This window comes from Procambarus clarkii, chromosome 82 (assembly GCF_040958095.1).
Source record: "Procambarus clarkii isolate CNS0578487 chromosome 82, FALCON_Pclarkii_2.0, whole genome shotgun sequence".
Taxonomy (NCBI): domain Eukaryota; kingdom Metazoa; phylum Arthropoda; class Malacostraca; order Decapoda; family Cambaridae; genus Procambarus; species Procambarus clarkii.
This window is the reverse complement of record NC_091231.1, coordinates 6,149,199-6,176,315: the sequence shown is the minus strand read 5'-3', so window position 1 is coordinate 6,176,315 and position 27,117 is coordinate 6,149,199. Positions and strand designations below refer to the sequence as shown.

General features: G+C 40.9%; 1 protein-coding gene across 2 annotated transcripts in view; it reads left to right on the top strand.

The window, feature by feature from the left end:
• The window catches only part of LOC123750532 (protein cab-1), a 186,421-nt gene extending 160,323 nt beyond the window's left edge, over window positions 1–26,098 (top strand). For both annotated transcript variants that reach the window (XM_069315999.1, XM_069316000.1), the window contains exons 6-8: window positions 14,203–14,367; window positions 16,186–16,288; window positions 19,595–26,098. In XM_069315999.1, coding sequence (XP_069172100.1) covers window positions 14,203–14,367; window positions 16,186–16,288; window positions 19,595–19,777 — 451 coding nt within the window. In that variant the 3' untranslated portion in view covers window positions 19,778–26,098. The remainder of the gene's footprint in view (window positions 1–14,202; window positions 14,368–16,185; window positions 16,289–19,594) is intronic.
• The last annotated feature ends 1,019 nt before the right edge of the window (window positions 26,099–27,117 follow it).

Genomic DNA, 27,117 nt, shown 5'->3' with positions numbered 1-27,117 from the left:
GCCAGAGCTCAACCCCCGCAAGCACAATTAGGTGAGTACAATTAGGTGAGTACACAGGGTAGCTAAGGAAACGAGGATTCCGAAAAACATATTAGAAAGTTTTCTTTCGCAAACAGAGTGGTAGACGGTTGGAACAATCTAAGTTAGAAGGTGGTGGAGGCCAAGACCGTCAGTAGTTCAAAGCGTTGTACAACAAAGAGTACCGGGAAGACGGGACACCACGAGCCTAGCTCTCATCCTGTAACTACCCTCAGGTAACTACACACAGTATACCACCAATCCTCTCGAATAGTACACCGTACTTTGACCTATAAAGCCCCCCTACGGCCAGAAACTGTCGTACTAACAACCCACAGCGGCTCCCCAAATTGACTTGAGGTCTCGTTTTCTATTTATAGATCCTGGGTTAGGTTAGGCTCGGGCAATTTAGAGAACGGACTGAGGTCCAGAGAACAGGTTGTGCTCTTCAATGACTGCAGAGAGGTTACATAAATTGTCATTAAGCTATAATAATGGTTCTTGAAGATTATATGTATATTATATTATATTATATGGGGTTATTATATGTAAATTATTTTGGGTAATTCTGAGCAGCTCTTAATTAACTGTTAACAGGTGGAGTAAATTAATTATATTATTTTGGGAGAGCTTTGGGTTGATTTTATTGATTTATTATGCACCCCATACCCATCCCGGGGGCGGTAGTGGACCAGTTAAGGCGCTGGATGACCGGTTAAGACGCTGGATGACCGGTTAAGACGCTGGATGACCGGTTAAGACGCTGGATGACCGGTTAAGATGCTGGATGACCGGTTAAGACGCTGGATGACCGGTTAAGGCACTGGATGACCGGTTAAGGCACTGGATGACCGGTTAAGACGCTGGATGACCGGTTAAGACGCTGGATGACCGGTTAAGGCGCTGGATGACCGGTTAAGATGCTGGATGACCGGTTAAGGCACTGGATGACCGGTTAAGGCACTGGATGACCGGTTAAGGCACTGGATGACCGGTTAAGGCACTGGATGACCGGTTAAGGCACTGGATGACCGGTTAAGGCGCTGGATGACCGGTTAAGACGCTGGATGACCGGTTAAGACGCTGGATGACCGGTTAAGACGCTGGATGACCGGTTAAGACGCTGGATGACCGGTTAAGGTGCTGGATGACCGGTTAAGACGCTGGATGACCGGTTAAGACGCTGGATGACCGGTTAAGGTGCTGGATGACCGGTTAAGGCGCTGGATGACCGGTTAAGGCGCTGGATGACCGGTTAAGGTGCTGGATGACCGGTTAAGGCACTGGATGACCGGTTAAGACGCTGGATGACCGGTTAAGACGCTGGATGACCGGTTAAGGCGCTGGATGACCGGTTAAGGTGCTGGATGACCGGTTAAGGCGCTGGATGACCGGTTAAGGTGCTGGATGACCGGTTAAGACGCTGGATGACCGGTTACGGTGTTGGATGACCGGTTAAGGCGCTATAGAGCTGCAAATGGATCCTCTCCAGCGATGGATGAAGTATATTATCGAAGTCTTCAACATTTGCAAGAGAAGTGCATTCTGAGAACTTGAAATTTAGAAAATGTCCCTTTTACGATTGCAATGTTGAAGAGGGGGCGGGGGTGAGGCAGCAGAGGGTGAGGCAGCAGGGGGTGTGGCAGCAGGAGGTGAGGCAGCAGGGGGTGAGGCAGCAGGGGGTGTGGCAGCCGGGGGTGAGGCAGCAGGGGGTGTGGCAGCAGGAGGTGTGGCAGCAGCAGGTGTGGCAGCAGGGGGTGTGGCAGCCGGGGGTGAGGCAGCAGGGGGTGTGGCAGCAGGAGGTGTGGCAGCAGCAGGTGTGGCAGCAGGAGGCGCTAATTAGTTCTCAGATAAACAGTAACCTTAACTGACTCGTGGACTCCTACACTGACCCGTAGACTCCTACACTGACTCGTGGACTCCTACACTGACTCGTGGACTCTTACACTGACTCGTGGACTCCTACACTGACTCGTGGACTCCTACACTGACTCGTGGACTCCTACACTGACTCGTGGACTCCTACACTGACTCGTGGACTCCTTCACTGACTCGTGGACTCCTACACTGACTCGTGGACTCCTTCACTGACTCGTGGACTCCTACACTGACACGTGGGCTCCTACACTGACTCGTGGACTCCTACACTGACTCGTGGACTCCTACACTGACTCGTGGACTCCTACACTGACTCGTGGACTCCTACACTGACTCGTAGACTCCTACACTGACTCGTGGACTCCTACGCTGACTCGTGGACTCCTACGCTGACTCGTGGACTCCTACACTGACTCGTGGACTCCTACACTGACTCGTAGACTCCTACACTGACTCGTGGACTCCTACGCTGACTCGTGGACTCCTACACTGACTCGTGGACTCCTACACTGACTCGTGGACTCCTACACTACTACATGGCTTACTCCCACTGCTGCACTACATTATGGCTGTAAAGTAGTAGGTGATCGAATACGCATTGTACACTGTAGAGTGTAGCGTGTACTCTACACTTAGTGCACTTCTTACTGTAGCACTTACACTGGACACCAAGTCGCTTAGGAAGCCGGTCTGAGCTTGGAAGACTCTGCTTACATCAAGCACTGCTGACTCCTGACTTTTTCTGCTCTCAGAACGCCCTAAGGTGTCGTGGAGGTGAGGATGTGGATCGACCACTTCCCCCTTCCCCCCGCACACACACACACACACACACACACGCGCGCGCGCGCGCGAGCGGGGGCCTGGTAGCCTGGTGGATAGCGCGCAGGACTCGTAATTCTGTGGCGCGGGTTCGATTTTTGCACCAGGCAGAAACAAATGGGCAAAGTTTCTTTCACCCTGAATGCCCCTGTTACCTAGCAGTAAATAGGTACCTGGGAGTTAGTCAGCTGTCACGGGCTACTTCCTGGTGTGTGTGTGTGGGTGGTGTAGGGAAAAAAAGTAGTTAGTAAACAGTTGATTGACAGTTGAGAGGCGGGCCGAAAGAGCAAAGCTCAACCCCCGCAAACACAACTAGGTGAATACACTCTCTCTCTCTCTCTCTCTCTCTCTCTCTCTCTCTCTCTCTCTCTCTCTCTCTCTCTCTCTCTCTCTCTCTGTCTCTCTCTCTCTCTCTCTCTCTCTCTCTCTCTCTCTCTCTCTCTCTCTCTCGGGGCCTCGCGGCTGAGTGGACAGCGCTCGGGGGTTGTAATCCTAAGGGTCTGGGTTTGATTCCCGACCGAGGAGGAAATAAATGGGCAGAATTTCTTTCACCCTGATGCACCCGTTCATCTTGTAGTGAATAAATAAATACCTGGGAGATTGACAGGTGCTACGGTCTGCTTCCTGGATGTGTGGGTATGTTAGAGAGAAATATATGCTGTAGAAGACATAGAGGAAATATATATATATATATATATATATATATATATATATATATATATATATATATATATATATATATATATGTATATATATATATATATATATATATATATATATATATATATATATATATATATATATATGCGAACAAGCCTGAATGGTCCCCAGGACAATATGCAACTGAAAACTCACACCCCAGAAGTGACTCGAACCCATAATCGAACTTCTGGGGTGTGAGTTTTCAGTTGCATATTGTCCTGGGGACCATTCAGGCTTGTTCGCATTTGTGTTCCTCACGTGTGCCCCAAAGAATGAGGTGATTTGGTAAAATGCTATGCCCAAGATTACTATCCGAGTGCCGGCGGTGGGGTGGTTCAAATAGCCTCGGCTATCACCTCATTATGTCCGGTCGTGATGGTCAAGTGGATTAAGGCGTCTTGTACATACCAGTTGCGTGGCTCCTGGGAGTATGGGTTCGAGTCACTTCTGGGGTGTGAGTTTTCAGTTATATATATATATATATATATATATATATATATATATATATATATATATATATATGTATATATATATATATATATATATATATATATATATATATATATATATATATATATATATATATATATATATATATATATCAGTTAAAAAGGCAGGGTTCAGGAGCTGGATTCTGCAGGTTCAAATAGTAAATACACAGCCACTCACACTGCCCAGCCAATAACTTCACACTGTTAAGTTAAGTTTAAGTTTCTGTGTTGCACTCGACCTTTGCAACTTGCAGATTTCTGGAATAAATCTTCTAGAAGATGCACTAGTCACTCTTTGAGTATACGTATCATCATTATGGCGTCTGCTTTCTACCGGCTCCGTGCACTGGCAAAATGTCACTACATTCCTAGAACTGACCTCGACACGACCTTCCCGTACGACTTGTAGAGCTCAACTGACGTCCGCCGAGCCAATGGGACGTGACACGGGTCTCTCTCACTCATCACGTGACTTCGGGTTACTTTTTGATTGGCCGATTCATGCCGCTTGCAGCCTATCCTCGGACCATCCTTTATCCGGGAATCTCGGAGCCCTGCTTGCATTTTTGGGCGCTTAAATCCTACTCCCTGCGGCGCCCGGTACTGCCATATTGGAAAATAGTCAGCTATACCTTGAATTTGAATAATTGAACGAAATACAAAATATAGGAATCCTGCCTCCTTTCAAATGCAATCAATATTTATATTTAAACGATTTAGATACAAGCCTGAATAGTAACATTTGCTAATACACACAGAAATCACAATTGCGTGATACATCAAATGAACTGCGGGATCCGTGTGAGGACAGTAGCAGCCGCGGTTGCAATTCTTTTAACCATATCGTGGCGCAATCGACTAAGGCGCGTCTAGGATCATCCCCGACGTAGGTTCGAACCCTCATCACGGGCCGTTGTGGATTTGAACATTTGCTAACTTACACACGGCATGAAAATAGGGGGGAAAATAAATTCAGAAGACCCAAAATCGCTACATTGTGATCTAGATAGGCTTTAAAAATGGGCCAAAGATGGGCAGATGCAGTTTAATGTTGACGAATGTAGGGGCCAGATTCACGAAAGCACTTACGTAAATACTTACGAACCTGTCCATCTTTTCTCAATCTTTGGCGGCTTTGTTTCCAATTATTAAACAGCTCATGAGCTCCGAAGCACCAGGAGGCTGTTTATAACAATAACAACAGTTGATTGGCAAGTTTTCACGCTTGTAAACTGGTTAATAAATGTAACCAAAGCCGTCAAAGATTGAGGAAAGATGAACACGTTCGTAAGTGCTTGCGTAACTGCTTCGTGAATCTGGTCCCTGGGTCTTGCTAATGATAATAATTACCAGATAACAGTTGGGCAGTGTTGTTGACCTTCTAATGGCCTCAAAGGGGATCAGTTTAGATTCACGAAATACCTTCGTAAATTCTGGTTTGGAAATAGTTTCAGATATCAACTATCTGAATAGTTTTCAGATAATGGTTTCAGATATCTGGAACAGAATACCAGGAGCTATAATAAGCGCTCGATCGTGGAATGGTAATGAGTTCGTAGAGTATAGATAACAGCTATCTTGTCGAGGTCTGGTGACCTGTTTATATGACAACTATTATTAAGCTATAATTATTTACATTTAAGGCAGTAGAAATTGTTTATATATAAGGCGCGTTTATATATAAGTTTATATATATAATTATATATAATTATTTATATATATTATATATGTATATAATATATTATATAATTGTTTATATATATATATATATTTATATATATACTCATGTTATCACGATTCAGTAATCTCACATTCTGAAGGTTATCTCTATAGTAGGTTATTAGGCTGTAGGTTATCTTTATATGTAACTGTAGATATAATTTTTTATCTCTACAGTTACAGAGATAACTGTAACTATAGTTTTTTAATGATTTTTTTTTGTTTTAATTTTGTGTTTTTAATTATGTAATCTTCTATTTATTTTTTACTGTGGAAAATGTTTCGAGCAATTTGAAAATATTTTGATATGAGAGTCTTGGACTCACAGTGGCATGCTCTCAAGCTACGCCTTAAGAGTCTTGGACTCTCAGTGGCGTGCTCTCAAGCTACGCCTTAAGAGTCTTGGACTCTCAGTGGCGTGCTCTCAAGCTACGCCTTAAGAGTCTTGGACTCTCAGTGGCGTGCTCTCAAGCTACGCCTTAATACTCTCATAAACACTTAAGAAAGTGTAAATTGCTTTACTCTGTCACTGTGAGTTAGGTAAATAAAAATTATGTGAGCAACGTTAATTATATCTCTAAATACAGAGAAAACAAAATTTACCCTAACATTAGCTCAGTCGATTGAGGGATGCTCCCGGACGCAGGTTCGAATCCTCGTCAGGTTCATTTGTTCAAAATTTTCCCTATTATCAAATCTATAAATTAACACGTCCAAAGTTTCTCGGAAATTGTTTAAGGAAGTTTCATTGTAACATTAATACAAGGGGCTAGAATATCTAATTAAAAATATATATATGTGGCATTTGAAGTCAATATCTATCTATCCAGAAGTCTATCTAGCTAACTAGCTATCTATCTATCTGCCATCGCAAGTGAACCACATTTAAAGAGGAAGAATCGACTGAGTGCTTTCGGCTAAGAAGAGACCCGGCTGTACCCGGGTCTCTTCCCCGCCTCTTTCCATCTTCCCCCCATCTCCCACTGCCCCCCCCCACCCTTTCGTCCTCCCCTTCGTCCCTCCCCTCATCACCCCCCCCCCCCCACCTCCTGGAGAAGCACTGAAACAACTCTACACGTATCTCGGATGCTTTTCTTCTTCTTCTTCTTCTTCCTTCTTCTTTCTTCAGTAGAAATCACAGAAATCACACATGACTCCATGAAAATGGCCGAGGGGGGGGGGGGGGGAGAGAGGGGTGTTATACTTGCTAATATTTCTTAAGCCATTTAACTTAAGACATTCCTCGACCATCCTATGACCTCCCTGTACGCCAGACCATTCACGCTGCAAATTTGGGTGAGGCTAACTCCAAATATTCGGCCTGTAAGTTTGGACAGACAGACAGGCAGACTGTCTGTCTCTCTCGTCTGTCCATCTGTCTGTCTGTCTGTCTGTCTGTCTTTCTCTCTTATAGTTTTAATTTAATCAAAACTATATTTTCTCGATTAAGAACTCACAGGGAAATGGAAAAAAGATGCCTGGTGTCTATACTGTGACACCTACCTATTCTTTTAAATGGTGCATATCCCGATCTGCCCATGATGGGCGCTCACCCCACAACAATCACTGTGAAAGTTGGTTAAGGCTTGCTCCAAACATCTGGCCTCTAACCTCAGACATTCAGACAAACAAACATTACATTTGTCTGTCAGACAAACATTCCGCTCTTCTGAAGAACATTCTTCAGGCTAAATAATTAAAGTCTGTTAAATTTATATAGTGTCGTAGTCGTGTTAATTAACATGACCGTGGGAGCGGAAGCTACAAATTGACCTGATGTTGTTCTCTCGGAGACACTCCAGGAGTGTATATTATATTGTTACTTTACCTCTTCTTGAGAGGTCCTAGAGTGTGGAGGTGGTGTGGGTGTAGGGTGTTGGTGGAGGGTGTAGGGGGGTGTAAGATGTGTGTGTGTGTGTGTGTGTGTGTGTGTGTGTGTGTGTGTGTGTGTGTGTGTGTGTGTGTGTGTGTGGTGGAGGTTGGGTTATGGTGGCGGAGTTTATGAAGGAATTTATGGTGATTTTGTGGTAGGAGGAGGAACTCTCTGCTTCCTCAGGTCTGCCCTTCCTCTCTCTCTCTCTCTCTCTCTCTCAACACCTCCCCCAACACCTCCCCCCTCCAACATCTCCCCTAACACTCACCAGCCTCCCCAGGCATCAAGAGGTCCCCAAGGACCGGCGACGCAGAATATCACTCTGCCAGATAATCGCCGTCAGGAGGAGGCCCGAGCCTGGACCTAATTACCTCCTGCATTATTAATCTCTAATGTTGGCAAACTGCAACTCCGGGTCAACAGGGAGATGAACGTCGACATGCCTGGATCATAGCGGCTCTCTGAATGGAGTCTCCCGGGGTGTGACAAGGGGGTATTACGGGGTGAAGCTAGTGCCCCGGGGTGTGACAAGGGGGTATTACGGGGTGAAGATGATGCCCCAGGGTGTGACAAGGGGGTATTACGGGGTGAAGCTAGTGCCCCGGGGTGTGACAAGGGGGTATTATGGGGTGAAGCTAGTGCCCCGGGGTGTGACAAGGGGGTATTACGGGGTGAAGCTAGTGCCCCGGGGTGTGGTTCATGCATGAAGAGGGTCATGTCTGGCCTGAGCTTCCAGAAATGTAGTCACCCTTCTGACGCAACTCCTTGGGGATATCCGGGGCCCAAGAGCTTAAGCACTCGTGTACTGAAGACTCCGGCTCATGCTGGTGTTGACGATCTTAACAATGCTCAGCACCAAGTGCGACTCTCAGACGCCCTCGTGCTGCGCAAAGTCTCATGCTGTGTGCCTGCGACATTTATAAAGCCTTTACTTTGACTTGCCATTTAAACAGCAAACGTTCGTCAGCGTTTGGACGTTTGCAACGTTTTGCAGTCTTCTAGAAAGGCTGGAAAACGTTTCACCTAATACCCACAGGTTTCTACTTTGGTATCGATTGCCTCAAAGGTGCTGAGAACGTGTTATCTGTCGACTCATCCAACTCGTTTGAAAATAAGATAAACTGTTTGATCTTTATATATATATATATATATATATATATATATATATATATATATATATATATATATATATATATATATATATATATATATATATATATATATATATATATATATTTAAGGGGGAAGGTACCCGGCGTTGCACGGGTCTGTCTGTCTCCCATCTGTCCATCCATCTACCTATTCATCTATCTATCTATCCCTGTCACTCTGTCCATCAATCTGTCGTCCAACTATCCATCTACCTATTCATCTATCCATTTATCCATCCAACTATACATCTATCCATCAATCAATCCATCTTTTTGTCCATTTATCTTTCCATCTATCATTCTATTCATCCATCTATATATATCCATCCATCTGCTTATTTATCTATCTATCTAACCATGCATTTATCCACCCATCCATCTCCCCAGTATCCAGCCCTCACCATCACCATTTCCCCCCCCCCCTTCACCACCATCACCACCTCCCCCCCCCCTTCACCACCATCACCACCTCCCCCCCTCCCCCCTCCCCCCTTCACCACCTCACCCTCTTCTTAAAAGATTCAGAATGTTGAACAAAATTATAAATGTTTAATTGTTCAGAATGTTTAAGATAATCTATAATACATATTATTATTCGTTTATTTTTGTCCAGAGAATATTGTATATTCGTTTATTTTTGTCCAGAGTATATTGTATATTCGTTTATTTTTGTTCAGAGTATATTGTATATTCGTTTATTTTTGTCCAGAGAATATTGTATATTCGTTTATTTTTGTTCAGAGTATATTGTATATTCGTTTATTTTTGTCCAGAGAATATTGTATATTCGTATATTTTTGTCCAGAGTATATTCAATATTCGTACGATAGCTGTTATAATAGTTTGATTGTATTGACTACATTCAAAATACTCATTTCGTAGAAATCTGAAGTGTTAGACAGATATATTTCCTCTGAGTGACCAGGTTGTTATGGTTAGGTCTTTGGAGACGCTGGTACCCGTAGTCTCACTAATTACCCAACCACTTGGGCACGAGATGACACCAACGTAAGGGAGAATATATCACATTTTTTTGTCTCAAAACCAGATATAGTTCATGATCATTTTCCCCCCGAGCATTGTCGAGAGTTAAACAAATTCTCTAGGTAAGTGGTGGTTAGAATTATTTTCCCAATTTGGAGAGAGAGAGAGAGAGAGAGAGAGAGAGAGAGAGAGAGAGAGAGAGAGAGAGAGAGAGAACCAATAAAGTTCACAATAAGTATGTCAATAAGAACTTTTACATGTAACACCAGCTCTAAAGTGCCCAGTCTTGACTATTACATTACATTAGTAATGTAAAGCCTCATAATACTCACTTCTTGCAGCTTTACACTTAAATCACCTGAAATTGACACTTTCATTGTCGTAGAGCACTATGAGCATTACCCATAGAGAAAAGGGCGACCCTCTAGCGGTACTCTTTAAGGAGACTGCCACTTCAACATACAGATCAATATTCAAAGAGCAGGGCCCCCTGGAGGTGGGGTGGGGGGGGGGAGGTGTTGCTCCCTGTGCCACCACAATGTGACGAAAATGTGCTCCTTGTTCGCCCCCCCCCCCTTGTCCCCTCCCCCCCCCCCCCTGGTACCCACGTGTTTCCCTTTCGTCTCCAAGGATTACCCTTTGGTACCCTGTCGTTCCCCTTAGCTCTCCCTTGTTCCCTCTGGTTCTCCTTCACTCAATGCTACCAGAGCTGTGTTGACCTATGGGACTGTTGTGTCTTGTCGATGCATGCTTCATCTACCCTCAGTGCTGCTATACATAAATGCATACCTCATCTACCCTGTATACTGTTATGAGACAGTGTCAGACCACGGAGGTAAATTGAAACAGGAACTCCTGTTTCCTTCTGAAGATGTATTAATATACGAAAGTACTAAAGGAAATTCCTGTTTCAATTTTCCTCCGTGGTCTGACACTGTCACATTTTTAATCACGTGTTTATTTTCGTGATTTACACACATACTGTTATATATATAGTGGGGGTCTTTACCTGCAGTCTGTTTCGAGAATTCTTAATTCCCAAGTGCGACCCGAGGCCACGCTAGTCTGGTGATTATTTGATCTGTTAAACTGTTGGTGGCAGCGGCTCGCAGGCCCGTATATCCATTGTAGCCTCGTGATCCGCCACTTGCTGCTCGAACCTGATAAATTACCGCGCTGAAAACTTAAGTGTTCCGTCACTGTTTCTTATATTTGGCTGACGGAGGGGGTGGGGGGGGCCTTACAAACAAACGTAGTCTCGACGTTCTAGCAACGTTGTTACGTCGTTATAACGTACAAATAACGTTGACTGGGCTTACGTTACTACAACAACTACTTACTCCTCATTGGGTCACTTCTGCATTTCCTTCTACATGTTCCGCTCCAGTACGTTGTTATTTTTGCAACCTGACATTTGTTTCTCGTTATTGACTTGAGGCGTTGTTTACCTGGTTGATACCTGGTTGATACCTGGTTGATACCTGGTTGATACCTGGTTGATGGGGTTCTGGGAGTTCTTCCACTCCCCAAGCCCGGCCCGAGGCCAGGCTTGACTTGTGAGAGTTTGATCGGTTAAACTGTTGGTTGCAGTGGCTGGCAATTAGTTTATGTTAACTAATACGAAGACATTTCCATTTTTGGCCTTGTTTCTAAGAGGTTTGGATATTCCTCTCCGACCCACCCCCAAGGAGTGCACTGGTGAGGCGTCGTCGTCCCTTCACCTTCTAGTGTGTGGTCTGGTCAACTTACTTTAGCCACGTTATTGTGACTCATCGCCTGCACTGGTGTTATTATTGTGGTCAGTTATGGCAGTTGGAGTGGTGGAGATTAATGGGGGGGGGGTGTAGTAGCGGTTGTGCTTGGTGAGGTATGGTACGGTAATTATCAAGGGAAGGGAACTATCAGGGGGAAAGAGCCACGCCATTACGGCTATATGTATATAGCACTTAGATCAGGATAAGGATTTGGGATGGGATGAGCGGAAGGAATGGTGCCCAACCCCAACTTTCTAGATCAAGGTGGCGCCTGACTATCATGACGTCACAAGAAGACGATGACGTCATCGTCATGTTCCGTAACTTGATCAGCCAATGAGGGGGCACCCTGGCAAGCATCACGTCGTTATGTCATTGGAGGAAAGCACTCAGTCGTCAGTTGCACGTCATAGGAGAAGGTGGTGCTTATACTTGCGTCCCCTCCCCCTCCCCCTAGCCCTCACCCACTCTTCCATTTGTGAAGCCGTGAGGGATTGCCTATGAATTTCTGATCAGCGACGGTTTGTGGGGACGCAAAGATGCCAACAACCTTCAATCTGTAACACCATTTGCTATTCCATCCGGAGTTGATACGCGCAAATTCTGACAGGAAATGCAGAGCTTTTGTTCCGGTTCATGAGTGGTTGTGTATCTGGGAAAGTTTACTTGGAAAATGTTCCAGTTCCAAGTGGTATTGGTAGTGGGACTAATTGTCCCATAGAGTGTTTGGGTGAATATAAATAGGAGCTGAATTGTATGGATTATTAGGCCTTTTCTGTGGTGTCCATTATTATTAAATAATTAATAGTGGACCGAGTACATGAAGGCGAGATTATGAAGTCTTATTACCGAGGACGTAACCCCGAGTGTTTCTGTACGGCTGTAACACATCCACTAGAAGTGGTAACCAAGTAATACCAACACAAGCAACACAATATTAGATATAAGAAAGAACTTTTTTAGTGTCAGAGTGGTTGACAAATGGAATGCATTAGGAAGTGATGTGGTGGAGGCTGACTCCATACACATTTTTCAAATGTAGATATGATAGAGCCCAATAGGCTCAGGAACCTGTACACCTATTGATTGACGGTGGAGAGGCGGGACCAAAGAGCTAAAGCTCAACCCCCGCAAGCACAACTAGGCGAGTACAACAAGCAGGGGTCAGCAGACATAGTGAAACGTGGCGTCTGTTCACCGTAGACTTCCGACGCTGAAACCCCCCCCCCCCCCCCGTCGCTCAACCCTCGGAGGAATGGTGTGTCTTCGTCCTGCCCCGCAAGGTTGATTATTCAACCAGCGTCCCCAACGTCAAGCAACTGTCGTACTCAAGTGCCCTATCCTAACCTACCACAGGTCCCATGAACAGAAAATGGGACCTTTCAGTTTTGTGAGCCGCTTCCATTTTCTAGTACGACAGTTTTTGACCTTAGGTGAAGTATACGTCAAAATGCGAAGTGCTATTACGAGAACTGGTTGGGTAATTAGGTGACGTTCTCGACTAGTGATATCGGTGAATGTTATTTATAACTGAAAACGTGTGAGTGTGTGTATATATATATATATATATATATATATATATATATATATATATATATATATATATATATATATATATATATATATTTATATATATATATATATATATATATATATATATATATATATATATATATATATATATATATATATATATATATATATATATATATATGTCGTACCTAGTAGCCAGAACGCACTTCTCAAACTACTATGCAAGGCCCAATTTGCCTAATAAGCCAAGTTTTCACGAATTAATTGTTTTTCGACTACCTAACCTACCTAACCTAACCTAACTTTTTCGGCTACCTAACCTAACCTAACTTTTTCGGCTACCTAACCTATAAAGATAGGTTAGGTAGGGTTGGTTAGGTTCGGTCATATATCTACGTTAATTTTAACTCCAATAAAAAAAATTGACCTCATACATAATGAAATGGGTAGCTTTATCATTTCATAAGAAAGAAATTCGAGAAAGTATATTAATTCAGGAAAACTTGGCCTATTAGGCAAATCGGGCCTTGCATAGTAGGCTGAGAAGTGCGTTCTGGCTACTAGGTACGACATATATATATATATATATATATATATATATATATATATATATATATATATATATATATATATATATATATATATATATATATATATAATTGCTCTCTATGTAACCTATCTTAACCCTTTCTATACACAAAATCATAGTATATATATATAAATTTATATTCGAGAAAATATTGTTTTGGTCACATAGTGTGTTAAATATGACATGAGGAGTGAGCCTCAGCTTGGACGAGGATAGCGAGTGGTTGGTTGCTTCAGGCTCTTCACCCACGTACTTCAGGGACTGGTAATGCCCAACACAATCAAAACACCTATCCTAACCTATCCTAGACCTAACCTATCCTAGACCTAACCTATCCTAGACCTAACCTATCCTAGACCTAACCTATCCTAGATCTAACCTATCCTAGATCTAGCCTAACCTAACCTATTCTAGACCTAACTAAAAACAAAATTACACTATATGACAGTATTACTCTATATCTAAGAAATCCCAGTATTTACTCACACATTATGAGAACGGCTTGGGCATAACCACAGATGGTTATAATGGAATAAACTACCACGTTATGCCACCTTCTAACCAAATCACACATCTATATTAAATAAATACTTATCCTGACGAGCGTACAATGGTAACGAGAGCAAACTCTCGGACTCACCACAATCTATGTTAAATCCGGTGAAGCTAACGTGAATGTATTATATTGCAGACTTAACAAGAGTCACCGGGCGGCCCAGGATGCGGAGTACCCGGCCTACGGGGTGACGGGACCCAACAAGGACCTCTCCCCGTCCTCCGGGGACCGCAAGCTGGCCCAGTCTGCCCACATGTACCATTACCAACACCAGAAGCAGCAGATGATCGCCCTGGATAAGTAAGACTTAGTGCCGCTATCATCCGCTTCTCAGTAGGGTAGAGGGGGGATGTTTTGATGTCTGGGCCCCGCCTTGTGGGTCCCCGGTGGTCCCTCTGTGTGTGTTAGATGATAAATGGGTGATAGTCTCATCTATCACCCTAATAACCCCTTGTGTTAGATGACAGGGGTCCCATCTATCACCCTAATAACCCCCATGTGTTAGATGACAGGGGGTCCCATCTATCACCTTAATAACTCAGTGTGTTAGATGACAAGGGTCCCCATCTATCACCCTGATAACCCAGTGTGTTAGATGACAGGGGTCCCATCTATCACCCTAATAACCCAGTGTGTTAGATAACAGGGGTCCCATCTATCACCCTAATAACCCAGTGTGTTAGATGACAGGGGTCCCATCTATCACCCTAATAACCCAGTGTATTAGATGACAGGGGACCATTATATGACCTTAATGACCTCCCAGATGACGGGGGTCTGTGTAACCCTCTAACAGGTTGCTGCCTGGCTGTGGTGCCCAGCACAGGTATACTGGATATACCTATACACACTGAGAGGTATACCCATATATATACTCTTGAGAGTTGACTTTACTCCTGGACTATGTTCAGGGGTAAAGTATACTTGCTGCTTGGTATTTGATATTTTAACAGCCAAATGTTATGTATCTGCTAATGATTTACATGTATATATTTATATTACATGTATATATTTATATTTTTTTATGTATTTGCATATTCGTTATGGGATTATATCTTTGGATAGGCAATTAACCCTGTCACTAACATTGCCCAATTACATAGTTCCTCACTAATCTCTCTTTCATTCTTAGTCTTGTTCCAGTTCTCCATTAACTAATTACTAAATCCCATTGACCCGTTTTCACACTAAAATAAGGCCTTAATATGCTTGCTTCACTAACCCATTACCTTTGACCCACTAACCCATTACCTTTGACCCACTAACCCATTACCTTTGACCCACTAACCCATTACCTTTGCCCCACTAACCCATTACCTTTGACCCATTAACCCATTACCTTTGACCCACTAACCCATTACCTTTGCCCCACTAACCCATTACCTTTGCCCCACTAACCCATTACCTTTGCCCCACTAACCCATTACCTTTGACCCACTAACCCATTACCTTTGACCCATTAACCCATTACCTTTGACCCACTAACCCATTACCTTTGACCCACTAACCCATTACCTTTGACCCATTAACCCATTACCTTTGACCCATTAACCCATTACCTTTGACCCATTAACCCATTACCTTTGACTCACTAACCCATTACCTTTGCCCCACTAACCCATTACCTTTGCCCCATTAACCCATTACCTTTGACCCACTAACCCATTACCTTTGACCCATTAACCCATTACCTTTGCCCCACTAACCCATTACCTTTGACCCATTAACCCATTACCTTTGACCCATTAACCCATTACCTTTGACCCATTAACCCATTACCTTTGACCCATTAACCCATTACCTTTGACTCACTAACCCATTACCTTTGCCCCACTAACCCATTACCTTTGCCCCATTAACCCATTACCTTTGACCCACTAACCCATTACCTTTGACCCATTAACCCATTACCTTTGCCCCACTAACCCATTACCTTTGACCCACTAACCCATTACCTTTGACCCATTAACCCATTACCTTTGCCCCACTAACCCATTACCTTTGACCCACTAACCCATTACCTTTGACCCATTAACCCATTACCTTTGACCCATTAACCCATTACCTTTGACTCACTAACCCATTACCTTTGACCCATTAACCCATTACCCATCACAGGTCGTCCGGGGGAGAGCGTCACGGGTCGGCCTCGGACGTGGACTCCGAGGAGGAGGGTGAGGACAATGAGTACACCGTCTACGAGTGTCCAGGACTCGCTCCGGTGAGTGACCAGTCAGTGAGTGAGTGCTGAGTGACAGCAGGATGAGTCCTGAGTGATTGATGAGCGCTGCGTGATTGAGAAGTGGGTGACTGATGGATGAATGACAGACCAGAGGGGAACCTCCCTAGATACAAGGGTGACCTCCATAACACACTAATGGTCACTCTGGGCCCAGAGGTCACTTCCCAGATACAAGGGTGACCTCGCTTCCGCTCAAAAATGCAAGCGTTAAAAATCATAATATATCAAATTTTTTAGTTTAGCATTAATGGGAGTTTTTATCTCTAAACTAAATATTATTAAATGCTTCCTACACGCAGGTCTGAATGTTGGCATTGATCTGGTGCTGAGGTAGGAGTCAGGTGGGGGTCTGTGAGTATGGTGAGGGTCACACTCTAATGGGCCCTGGTTCGGCTCTCGAATAGGACCAGGCATTTGGTCACGTTTCCTTATATGTGGTGGAATAAATAAATAAATACCCGTGACTTATGGAACTCTTGTGGGTTGCACTCAACAATTGGACAGGTGTCGGCCTATGAGGATCTGTATAAGCCTAACAGGCATTCTGTCCCCGACAATAGGAAACCGGAAACGTATTGGAGAACAGTAATGGGGTGAAGAGTACTGTTTAAGGACAGTTTTAGATATGGACGTAATTGATCAGTACTATCGTTTAACTCTTATTATAGTTATTGCTTAACTACTCTGTAATTATGGACCGAGTGCAATGCTTCAAACAAGGGGTAATTAAGCCATCGCCATCTGATGCACCTAGATGATTAATTGCGAAAGTTCTAGATGAACTGTCTTTGGAGGCTGGGGTCAGTGTTCGTGTGTACTCGCCTAATTGTGCTTGCGGGGGTTGAGCTCTGGCTCTTTGGTCCCGCCTCTCAACTGTCAATCAACAGGTGTACAGATTCCTGAGCTTATTGGGTTCTATCATATCTACACTTGAAACTGTGTATGGAGTCAGCCTCCACCACATCACTGCCTAATGCATTCCATTTGTCAACCATCTGCGTGTTTGTCAACCTGTGTGTGTGTGTGTGTTTGTGTGTAATTACCTAAGTGTAGTTACAGGATGAGAGCTACGCTCGTGGTGTCCCGTCTTCCCAGCACTCTTTGTCATATAACGTACGTGTGTGTGTGTGTTTACTAGTTGTGTTTTTGCGGGGGTTGAGCTTTGCTCTTTCGGCCCGCCTCTCAACTGTCAATCAACTGTTTACTAACTACTTTTTTTTTTCCACACCACACACACACACCCCAGGAAGCAGCCCGTGACAGCTGACTAACTCCCAGGTACCTATTTACTGCTAGGTAACAGGGGCATTCAGGGTGAAAGAAACTTTGCCCATTTGTTTCTGCCTCGTGCGGGAATCGAACCCGCGCCACAGAATTACGAGTCCTGCGCGCTATCCACCAGGCTACGAGGCCCCTACTCTTGTGTGTGTGTGTGTGTGTGTGTGTGTGTGTGTGTGTGTGTGTGTGTGTGTGTGTGTGTGTGTGTGTGTGTGTGTGTGTGTGTGTTTTAGCAGTTTAGTAACATTTAAGAATCAACTGATGTTATTGCAAGAGCCTAAAGTGTGTGGGTTTTCTTGCATGATACTATTAAGATAGTATGAATTGCTAGTGTAGATTTCACTGCCTCAGATCCAAAAGATTTTTTTGACGTTACTGATGTATTATTGTTCCCAAGATGCTTATAAATAATGTCAAGTTATACTCGACTCCTCCTTTGAAGGGGAACTCTTTGGTTAACTCATCAGCTGTATCATGTATTCAGAGGCCAACATGTGATGGAATCATCATGAAATGGACTCTGTTACCATCATCAATAGTTTTGATGTGTTTGTGTCTTTGTGGTCCGAGGGCACTTTAGGATTATCTTCAAGGCATCATTCTCCACTTTGTCAACGCCTCCAAGCTTTCTTACAGGCACGTTACAGTAAAGAAATATACTATCCCTTTACTGTACTGTCATTTTCTTTCGATATGTTAATTTACATGAAAGCACATATGTCATTTCTTTCCATTACATTATATGTGATTTTAATTTTTGTTTTTATTTATTCAAAACTAACAGTAATTTGATCAAGCCTAACCTAACCAACCTATGCTAACCGACCATAAGCAAGTCAGTGATTCATGTTCCTAATGTAATATTTCAATAATGTTAGGAAAGAAACATTTGTAAATAACGAAAATCGCTCTGCCTGTTAGGCAAATCGGGCCTTGCTGACTAGGCCAAGTAGTGCGGTTCTAGAATGAGTATAGCAGACAGATAAGACGTGAGTGAGGGCTTACATGACCCCCCACACCTGAGTACATTATCAAACATGAACACAACATAACACAATGCAACTCATGTGATGAGCTTAATTCCATGAGACAGTTCGGAAACCAAAAATTTCTAAACCAAAAACAAATTTTCCCATAAAAAATAATGTAAATTGAAATAATCCATTCCACATGACCAAAAATATTAACTTAAAAATATATTTTATACAGAATTCTACTCATATTTTGTACTACAGTTCAGTTTAACTACATTGTCACCCAGACTTCTGGGAATAAACCATCTGCAACTATATATATGTTCTGGACATAATTTTATACATATCACAAATCTTGCCAATTGTAAAACTATCTAAAATATACACTTTTGGACTATTTGGACTATACTATGTTATACTACTCTTGAACTAAAATATACTACTTTTTTAATAAATACTACTGTACTATTTCTTACAGTAGCAGGATTACATTAAACAATTTTGCATAACTTAGTCAAGTCAATTGAATGATTAAATTCATTATTTGTTCAATTAGGAGATTGTAATCACCCTCACTGCTCTTTGGCATTTTTCCTCTCATCTTTAATCATCTTGTAAAAAGTAATATTCTGGATAAATATTTGCGAGAATGGAGGGTGGTATTTAGCAAGACTGGAAATTGGTATCATTTGCCATCCTATGAAAATGCCGGACATGCTGGAACAACCACCAGTCACCCTGCAAAGTTTGGCGAAGCTAGCCGCAAGCTTCTGCCCTCCAGCTTCGAACAGACACTCGTTCTCTTTTATAGATGCAGACATTCATACGGGTCCCACCAATAGTAATGTTGTGAGGACCCGTAGCCTCGTAGAAGAGAACAAAAAGCATTCAGGACCTTTCCATTTCTTCCTGAATTTGTTTGAAAAATTTTGTACAATTTACATATTAGTCGCATGTAACTTGCAAGATACATACATACCTGTTTTCATTTTCTTTTTCTCGAGGGGGGACTGACGAGCACACTTTTCCACAGACTGGTGAGATGGAGGTGAAGAACCCTTTGTTCCATGACGATCCCACACCCGCCACGCCCTCCATGAGAAAGGAGACTGAAGAGGCACAGAAGGACGAGCAGAAGGAGGAGGAGGAGGAGGACAAGAAGGAGGAGAAGGAAGAGGAGGAGAAGAAGCAGCAGGACGAACTCAAAGCCAAATGAATGCAGCGTACTGGAACGTTGGAAGCAGGACAGCTCACATATGCTTAAGCGTGTCAAAATATTGTATACAGTATGTTATAATGTATAAACTAAAGATGTGTCAGCAATCAGTAAAAGGAGTATAATCAGTGTTTGGAGAGTGATCTTATAAGAGCCAGCACAATAGGACGCAAATATAAATATATATACAGGCATTATAACATACTTAATGTACTGTACAACAACAAATTACAGCAGAGATAATGTTTAACTGTATTGAAAACCCAGAAATGTTAAAATCGAAATGTCATTTATCGATCTAAGTTTAATAATAATTCTCATTAAAACTATAATTCCGCATAATTATAGCATGAGGCAGGAGAAAGGCGTTAATGAGGTTTCAAGGCTATGTATTGCCAGACTAGGAACAATATTGAAAAGATCAAGGTGTTGAGAGCTCGTATGCTTGCATAGCTGTACTGGCTGTGGCAACACTGCCTGTAGCTATAGAAAGGTGATTTGTATGTAAACAGCTGAAAGTTTTAGCAAGATAACTGGTATACATAACAGCTGAGAGTAACTATAGTAAGATCACTGGAACACAAAACAGCTGAGAGTAACTATAGTAAGATCACTGATACACAAAACAGCTGAGAATAACTATAGTAAGATCACTGGTACACAAAACAGCTGAGAGTAACTACAGTAAGATCACTGGAACACAAAACAGCTGAGAGTAACTATAGTAAGATCACTGATACACAAAACAGCTGAGAATAACTATAATAAGATCACTGGTATACAAAACAGCTGAGAGTAACTATAGTAAGATCACTAGTAAACAAAACAACTGAGGGTAACTATAGTAAGATCACTAGTAAACAAAACAACTGAGGGTAACTATAGTAAGATCACTGATACACAAAACAGCTGAGGGTAACTATAGTAAGATCACTAGTACACAAAACAGCTGAGAGTAACTACATGTTGGAGTTTTGCTTGGTGAGTCTTTACCCACAAATGTCTGCACTAGTTTAGGACGACTCAGAAATAGGAATTATTATATAATTTATCTGGTATTATGATATAATTAAAAGTTGGAAATTTCTTAACAGTTATCTACAGTTGACCCAAGTACGAAAAATAGCCTTTCAGAAGAATTCATTATTAGATATTGCCTCAAAAATGCTGCCACCTGCCAATGCTGAATTAAACAAATGCTAGCGTTGATGTCATTCTCATAAATATATTGCAGTGAATTAATATATTTCTTAAATTGGTTTTGCATGGAGCTAAAGGGACTGTACATGTGGTGTGCAAGGCTAAAGTTGTGTGTTCTGTGACACACCTAGGATGCAGGCTGGTCCTAATATTTATCATCTAGGATGCAGGCTGGTCCTAATATTTACCATCTAGGATGCAGGCTGGTCTTAATGTTTACCATCTAGGATGCAGGCTGGTCTTAATGTTTAACACTAAAGATGCAGGCTGGTCTTAATGTTTATCATCTAGGATGCAGGCTGGTCTTAATATTTAACACTAAAGATGCAGGCTGGTCTTAATGTTTATCATCTAGGATGCAGGCTGGTCCTAATATTTATCATCTAGGATGCAGGCTGGTCCTAATATTTACCATCTAGGATGCAGGCTGGTCCTAATATTTATCATCTAGGATGCAGGCTGATCTTAATATTTGTCATCTAGGATGCAGGCTGGTCTTAATGTTTATCATCTAGGATGCAGGCTGGTCTTAATGTTTACCATCTAGGATGCAGGCTGGTCTTAATGTTTAACACTAAAGATACAGGCTGGTCTTAATGTTTAACACTAAAGATGCAGGTTAACTTTAATACACTTAAGATGTAGACTGGTCTTAGTGTTTAATATTTAAGATGCAGGCTAATGTTATATGTGCAGATTTAACACCAAAGATGTAGGCTGGTCTTAATGTTTAACACCTAAGATGCAAGCTGGTTGGTCTTAATGTTTAACACTAAAGATGCTGGCTTATTTTAATATTTTAACACTTAAGATGCAGGCTGGTCTTAATGTTTAACACATATGATGCAGGCTGGTCTTAATATTTAAGTCATATTTTGTACTTATTAAATCTGTCATCTCTTAGTACAAAAGAAACAGGACATTATCCATTAGTTTCTCAGCATTAGCATAGTATGAGCTTTGTCTAGTCTCATCTTAAAATATTTTTCAATATATTTTCCAAGAATTTTAAGCATTTTCTTATGAAGAGAATAAAATAGGGATTTATTCTTAAATTCTATAGCTCAATGCACTTATGGTAATCATAACAAAATGTCAGTGATTCAACCAAAATATATTTAAATAACTTTATTTTATATATGCTTAAATGAGACAAAAACAATCAGGCATAAGTGTTATTTTTTGTTTACTAATGTGTGGGCTGAAAATCAAGACCGTCAAAGTCTTCACTTTAACCAACTGAAGTTTGAAGTGTCAGAAGCATTCACGTGCAGCATCGATTTCCAAACAAAGATTATTTGTCTACCTTTTGTTTTGTGCACTAATAAGCCTGATGATGTTTGGAAAGAGGCACCTTAGCCACCGTCAACAACAGTAACGCAACTGTAACCAAAGCCCTAGTCATTTGTTTTTATGTATGGTTTGAGTATCCTCTTATATATATATATATATATATGCTTTTCTGTAAAAAGCATGAATAAAGCTAAAATATAATTTTATGTATATATTTTTGTATATGTATGTATAAGTATGAATGAGTATAAATATATGTTCTTTTCATTTTATGCATTAATTTATAGCTCTGGAGACAGAGTCTCAGAGCAACGACACCCAACTTTCTTTACGTTTTGTCACATCTACAATTAAGATCATATGCTGAATGTTATTCACTCTCCCTATAATTCTATATATTTCTTTGGCACATTTGAGTTTCCAACTTCCATCTGTGTCTCACCACCCCCTCCATTTTGTTCAAGCTGTGGCCCACCTTTTATGTTCCACCTGTTCCAGCTGTGTCATTCCACCTGTTCCAGCTGTGTCATTCCACCTGTTATGTTCCACCTGTGTCATTCCACCTGTAATGTTCCACCTGTGTCATTCCAATCTGACTCCACCTTTCTAACTTGGTCATTCCCTACATGTGTTCTCTCTGTTCCATTCCTCTCTTTTCCAAACAGTTTTCCCTCATCTTCTTTTTTTTATTATTCCTGTGAGTATCATGACTTATAATTATATCTTTTCCAGAACTTCACATGATTAATTTGAGGCTAAATTATCTTAGCATATCCCCATATCCCATTACTCCTGCTTTGGCTTTGGAACCACCATCTGAGATGCTTCTGTGCTTTCTTTATTCTAATTTATTTGTTTGATTAGGTCAGAGCCTCTAGACCCATCAGATGACTGATGTTATATTCTATTTCGAATGTCTTGTCTGGAGTGTGTCTCCACTACTACTTCATTTTGTTCATTCCACAATTAAACTAGTCCTTACTGGAGGAAAAATTCCTTTTATGTCTCGGGGTCATTTGAACATTACATTTCCATCTCTGTGTTATTTTGTGTGTGTGTGTGTGTGTGTGTGTGTGTGGGGGGGGGGGGTGACTGTGTATGAATGTGTGTACATGCATACATACATTACATATATATACTGTAGACTTTTTTCCAAGGTTTTGTCCTTTTAAACAATTTTTTTTTTTTGTTATAATTTAGTTTGCAAATTATATTTTATGTATAATGTACAGTTTAAATTAAGTTTGATCTATATCTTCATGAAGTTCAGATGTGGAGATTTATTACAGGGATAAGATATAGTGACTGTACGTATGCGTAGCTGATTATCCGTATCTGTACATACGCATGACTAGTACAACACACCAATAGAGAGAAGCACTGAAACGTACTGTATATCTGGGTTTAGTATGATGGGATTTTTGTTTTTGTTTTTTTTTAATATAAACATGGTAAAGGTTTTTTTAAAGTTGATTGCAAGATGTTCACTATTTTCTAGTGTTGGATGTACTTGAGCAGGTGACGAACGACCACTTAAAAGTTTTATAATTTCCATAAAATCATATATGTATTTTGTGGCAATTAGTTTGATGAAATTCAGTAACTCAGCATCAATAATTTATTTCTTATTAGTAGTTATTTCAATCATTAAAAATTGAAAAATATAAACATTAGTAACACAGTTAATAGTTAAGGAGTACATTTCAATTACGTTAACTGGGAAAATATTTTGGTGAATATATCTCTGTAAAGTAGTTGAATCTTGGAATATCTTGGCTCATAACATAGAAATAATAATATAAAGAAGTATTTCTAAGCTAGTCACTAACATCTGCCCAACATACTACCCAATAATTGTTTGAAATGTATCGCATTCTCCAAGTTCATGATACTGTGCAAAATCCCTTCACAAGATCTGAAAACCATTTTCTGAAGCAAAGATAATTGTTATGCTTGAAAAGAAGAATCTACCACCTGTATCAGTCTTATGTAGTGTATATTAAATATGCCATTGGGTTTGTCAACTGATCTGAGGCTTGCCTTCTTATTCCTCTCAACTTCATAAAGTCTTACAAGGAAGTAGAGATAAAAAGTATTGTCTTCCTGATAATTGATATAAGCATGAAAAACGTGCAAGATTGTTGAGGATTCTGCAGCTGTCATGAGAGAGAGGAAATGGGAACATGAAAAACAAGAGTTGTACTGCAAAGATTATATTAAGAAATAGACATGGTCTAAGTAAGAATATGTATCCACTTGTATATAAATGAGACACTCGCTTATGAAGGCTTGGTTCAGTATGTATGGATTAAAAATATTTTACAAGGAATCTGAAGACAAACAAATACATTTCAAAAAAGAAAAAAAGCTTGCTAAGCTTTTTTCAAGACCTCTTATAATAGTCAGTGTTGTGTTACATTTAGGGAATGGTTTATAGACATAAAATTATGAAAATAAATATTTATTGCATGCCTTGATTGTCTTTATGTTCAGTATTACCAAGTATACATACGTATATATAAATATATATATGAACAGTAATTAGTGTTGAGTGATTTAGAATTAAGGAGAGTCTAGTTAGTTTGCCTGGGAACAAATATATTTTTGCTGTATCAGATTGTATATTTAAAAAAAGAAAGCCTTTCATTAATTCATAATACGTAAAAAAAATACCTGAGGCATTGAGGCTTGTTGTCTTAAGTACAGAAAGTAACCATCATTCAGACAAGATGATCAACCAAGATGTTCGTGATTCATCTTCTGATGGTCCTTGCCTCTGTAACCTGAGCATACAGTACATCCAAGCTAGTAAGACCCCTGTCGTGAAAACTAATTAGTATTACCATTTCCCAAGTACTGTACATTTACTAGCATTTGCCATATTAAGAACAACACTACAGGCAAAGGAAGAAGATAGAGGTAATTTCTTGACCAGGGCTGTTCTAAAGGAGCATTACTCTGATTTTGAGAAAGGTACCTTATCTCTGCAGCCCCGTATGCTTTCACATGTATGCTTCAGTTTTGTGTGGCTGTGGGTGTGGTTTTGTGTGGGTGTGGCTGCACTCCGTGGCTGATGACAAGAAGTTAGCATAGCCTCAGACACGCTGCTATATCCAGTATCACATTTAGATTGTAGCGATGTGCGAAGCAGACGTGAAAAACTGTAGCGGGGTAACTCAGGAGAAAATTTTCATTCTCTTTTGGTTTAAGCTCCATATCAGAGAATCTCTCAGACAAAAAGAAATTCACACATGGTAAATTTTGACATGTTTTTCTTTTTTGTTCTGAGCAATTTACCTATGTCTTCTCAATCATATCTCGTGTAAGAGAAATTTGTTAATATGACAATATGGTTCACTGTGGCTATTAAACAGTCGGGGCAATTTGACACAAGGGACATAACACATCACATCCATTGGTGAACCAAATTATTTATATATATGCATATTTGACCAGAAATTGAGGTTCAGCATTGTTTTGTGTTCTCCACAAAAAAGGTATTGTAATCCAAATTAAGACTCAAGTACACAAAACACTAATATCATGCTTCCTGAAATCTTATTTTGTACGAATTTGTACTTCCAATATTTGTAATACTTATACTGTACTATGTTTAATTTGTTAAGTGACATTTAACCATTTCATGTGGAGTAGCTGTATTACGTATAACATCTCATCAACGTAAATTGATATTCTTGCCTATTAAGGATTAGTAATTGAAAATATAACTTGGAAGACAAAAAAAATGCAACTCAAAAATTAATGAAACTGGTTTAGAATTTTACCAGATTGTATGATAATTAAAGCATCAGATTTTTAGTTCAGAAAGTGAGTTTTATTTGACCCTCATGAGCAAGGAGTCAATGGTGGTGCCATTTGAAGAAATCATGCATATACGTATAGGTAAACTTTGTGGTGAAATTTTGTTTACTAACCAATGGATTTCGTACTCATCCTGTGGTTGTTTTCTGAAATGTTATAGATCATGTAATATAAAGTGTTCAGGAACTGGATAACAGTGTTCTTTAAGCAAATGTTAAATACGTGTTAAGCTAGCTACTGTTACAGGGAGCGAGTGCAAGGACCAATCAGACAGGAAACTCGGAGGTACTATGTCTCTCCAGCTGAGATCCTCTAATCTCTAATGTACTGCAAAGTTTTCCAAACTGATTCACCTTGGACCACTTTACATTAGCTAGAGGTACTCACAACAACAACAACAACATCCCTGGGAGCCACCTGCTCAGCTTTAGTGTTACTTGAAAGTAACACTCGCCAAAGGACCATACCTAACTGTGATATAAATATACTTAAGATTGCAGAATTAGCTAAAAACAATCAAATTATATCAGAATTATATACTCAATAAAAAATGACTACCAAGTAAAAAGCCTAAGCCTAAACTATATATCAAATAGAAGATATATACACAAGACGACCATAATATATGAACTTCAAACATACTTAAAAGATGACGATCGGTCAACCCGTCCTCAGACCAAGTCCATTCCATCCATCGGTTAACCCCAATGATGCATTCATCAATTTTAACGTACTGTCCATTCAAAATAGGAATTTTCTCAAATATAAATACTGTATTGTTATATATAAGCATATTGTGCATATTTAGGTATTGGTTAGGTTAGGTGTTTAGGTTCTGCTGGCGATTATTTGTACTTGTAGTACGTGGATGAAGCATTTACAGCATTGTGGTTCGAACAAAAGTCGTCAGTGAAGAACTTGTTCGAGAAGTGTTTGAACGTCATCAGTTGTGAATGATGTGTAAACCACTTTTCCTTCATAAACAGGGGGTGTGGTGGATGGGTGGACTGGACTTTGGGCTTTGT